This window comes from Erigeron canadensis, chromosome 5 (genome assembly GCF_010389155.1).
Source record: "Erigeron canadensis isolate Cc75 chromosome 5, C_canadensis_v1, whole genome shotgun sequence".
Lineage (NCBI taxonomy): Eukaryota > Viridiplantae > Streptophyta > Magnoliopsida > Asterales > Asteraceae > Erigeron > Erigeron canadensis.
In genome coordinates this window covers 37,551,922-37,555,029 of record NC_057765.1, presented here as the reverse complement: position 1 = coordinate 37,555,029, position 3,108 = coordinate 37,551,922, and the positions used below count along the sequence as shown (strand labels likewise).

The window sequence follows — 3,108 nt, the reverse complement described above, 5'->3', positions numbered from 1 at the left end:
ACTTCAAATATGTAGAATACGAAGCTGCGGTAGCTACATATATACGTACCACAATGAATTGAATTATAAAAATATTAGATACAAAATGAGCAAAAAAGAACCTCAAAGGATATGAATAGTAAACAAACATATTAACTAAGGTAGGTAAATGAAACATAATAAAAGAACACAATAAAGATCCACCTCTCTCTATACAAAGTTACTCAATAGTCTTTTCTCACTTTCCCACTGACACACCTCACCATACTCTCTCTCCCTCCCTCCCTTGTTTCAGAAGCTTCACCTCTCAAACTTTATTACTCTCAACTTTTGATCCACACACATACATAAAGGTGTATTCACTGTGTGTACCAAAAAAACCCTCAAATACTTCATTCTTGCAATGTGGGTGTTACTCAATTAACATCGAGTTTCAATTTTGACAAATGGGTATGTAAGAAATGTCACACTTTTCAAACATTTACTCTTGATCTACAGTTCTACACACACATAAAGGTGTAGTCACTGTGTGTGATAATATCTCTCAAATCTTTCATTTTTCCAATGTGGGTGTTCTTTAGATAATCTCAAGTTTCGATTTTGACAAATGGGTGTGAGAAAAATCCAACAAAACAATCTGGGTTCGGTTGTTCTTGACCGTCACTCCGATGCCGGAAACTTTAAACTATGGTCATCTTGTCGCCGGAAAATCATTGACACTATGACTTGCGGCGGCGGTGGGTACCGGCACCGTCACACCGTTCACTCACCGGTAAAGGAAAAGAAACCGGAATGCAGATCTGATGAAATTAAGAAAAGTGACAGTTTTAAGGATACTGAGAATATCAAGAATAAAAAGTCGGACAAGCTGTCGGAGTTATTAAGGATGTCGGAATTATGGGAAGAAGAAGAAGAAGCAGTGAAGAAAAAAGTTGAAGTATTGGAAGAATTAAAAAGTGTGGTGAAGAGATTACAGTGTGGTGGAAACGACGACGTTTTGGGTGGGGCGAAAGATGTGAGGAAATTAGCAAAAGAAGATAGTGATGCTAGAACTACATTAGCTCTGCTTGGTGCAATTCCTCCGTTGGTGGGAATGCTTGATTCCCGGGATCTTGGGTTTCATATTGCTGCTCTTTATGCCCTTCTTAATCTTGGAATTGGAAATGACACGTAAGCATTTCAAAACATTTTTTTTCTTTTTATTAAATTAGTGTTTAGTTGAAAAGAATTCGGAAATGGTCTCTTGGATATCATGATTAGGCCACGAACATTTTAATATCATGTTTTTTAGTAGGATTTTGACTTGGTATGTAGTTTGGATTAATGTATTTTGTGATATTATGTACTTATGGTGTTTGGGTCAATTTCACACTATTAGTTGTTTGACTTTATGGGCATGACTAAATTTTAGAATTTTTTGTAAAAAGGTAATAGATTGTGTTTAGATCTGTTATTTGGTACATGGGTTTGGGTCAGTTTTGATAAAGTCTTGAACTTGAATGAATTTTTTTTTCAGGAATAAGGCTGCTATTGTGAAAGCAGGGGTAGTACACAAGATGCTTGATCTAGTGAAGTCTCCAAATGAAGGTGTTATTGATCCTGATTTGTCTGCAGCAATTGTAGCCAATTTTCTTGGGTTGACTGCACTTGATTCAAACAAACCGATTATTGGATCTTCGGGTGCAATTTTGTTCTTGGTTAAAACATTCATGAGTTCAAATGAAGGTAATGCCAATTCACAAGTTGTTCAAGATTGTTTGAGGGCACTCTACAATTTGTCTATTTTGCCTTCCAATGTTTCACCAATGGTTGAGATTGATGATTTTGTTCCATTTCTTATGGCCACATTGGGAGATATGGAAGTGAGTGATAGAATCTTGTCGATTTTGAGCAATGTGGTGTCAACCCCTGAGGGACGAAAGGCTTTAAGTGGTGTTAAAGATTCGTTTCAGATATTAGTTGATGTTTTGAGTTGGACGGATTCACCTGATTGTCAAGAAAAGGCGACATACATTATGATGGTTATGGCTCATAAGTCGTATAGGGATAGACAAGCCATGATTGAATCCGGGGTTACATCTTCCCTCCTTGAGCTAACCCTATTAGGTAGCACCTTAGCACAAAAACGAGCTTCACGAATTTTAGAAATATTAAGGATTGATAAAGGGAAGCAAGTGTCTGAAACCTTTGCTGTAGGAAGCATGGGAGCGAATGTTTCAGCACCCCTTTGTGGATCTATTGATTCCATGTCCGTGGGATCAACAGACGCCACCAAGGATTCAGACGATAGGATGATGAGTGACGAGAGTAAAGCTGTTAAGAATTTGGTACAACAAAGCTTGCATAGCAACATGAGAAGGATCGTGAAGAGGGCGAATTTACCACAAGACTTTGTGCCATCGGAGCATTTTAGATCACTCACATCTATCTCTACTTCAAAGAGTTTACCATTTTGAGATGATGATCATCATAGATGTGCTTTTGTACCTTGTCATTAGCTTAAATTTGTGGTTATTACCAGTGCTGTCTTTTGTTATTATTGGTCCTAGACTTAGAGTACTGATAGAATGACCAATGTTTTTTGGGATCCATATATTTATGTTAGAAATAGAAATTCTGGTGTACAATATTTCTCTACTCATAGTTTGTGACTAATTATATTTTCTCTATCTTTAGACGGTCCATTTTTTATATTCAGATCCATATGTGAGCAATCTGAACATTTATTTTATACAAGTTATCAAAAATAATTAACATACCCAAATTTAAAACACACAGGGTATTTACACGAATTGCATTTTGAGCTATCTATGCCAACAAAATTAACAACTATGTTTTGTTAAGAACTTATTGAAAACTCGCAAGTTTGTAAAAAAATCTCAATGTATATGTTAACCTCACGTCCTCACTATTAACAACTTGTGTTTAATTTTATGGATGATATTAAATTCCTTAATGCATTGTTTTGTATACTTACAGTGAAGATATATTTATTATAACAGTATTATATTGTCTCCCTTCTATACAATATATACTTAAATGCCTCCAGAAAATAAGACATAATATTGTTTTTGTTTCTATACATTTGTTCACAAAAAAGTTTCCACATAATAGCGAATCATGACATCC

The 3,108-nt window shown here is 35.6% G+C and overlaps 1 protein-coding gene across 1 annotated transcript; it reads left to right on the top strand.

Moving 5' to 3' along the window:
* The first annotated feature begins 230 nt into the window (after positions 1-230).
* On the top strand, positions 231-2,616 carry LOC122600452 (U-box domain-containing protein 12-like). Its single transcript, XM_043773164.1, has 2 exons — positions 231-1,149; positions 1,496-2,616. The coding sequence occupies exons 1-2, from the start codon at positions 587-589 to the stop codon at positions 2,433-2,435; spliced, it is 1,503 nt and encodes a 500-aa protein (XP_043629099.1). The 5' UTR covers positions 231-586; the 3' UTR covers positions 2,436-2,616.
* The last annotated feature ends 492 nt before the right edge of the window (positions 2,617-3,108 follow it).

Coding starts and splice junctions, on each gene's coding strand:
- LOC122600452 (XM_043773164.1), top strand. CDS start 587: ATGGGTGTGAGAAAAATCCAACAAAACAATCTGGGTTCGGTTGTTCTT. Junction 1,150..1,495: donor CTTGGAATTGGAAATGACAC/GTAAGCATTTCA, acceptor TTTTTTTTTCAG/GAATAAGGCTGCTATTGTGA.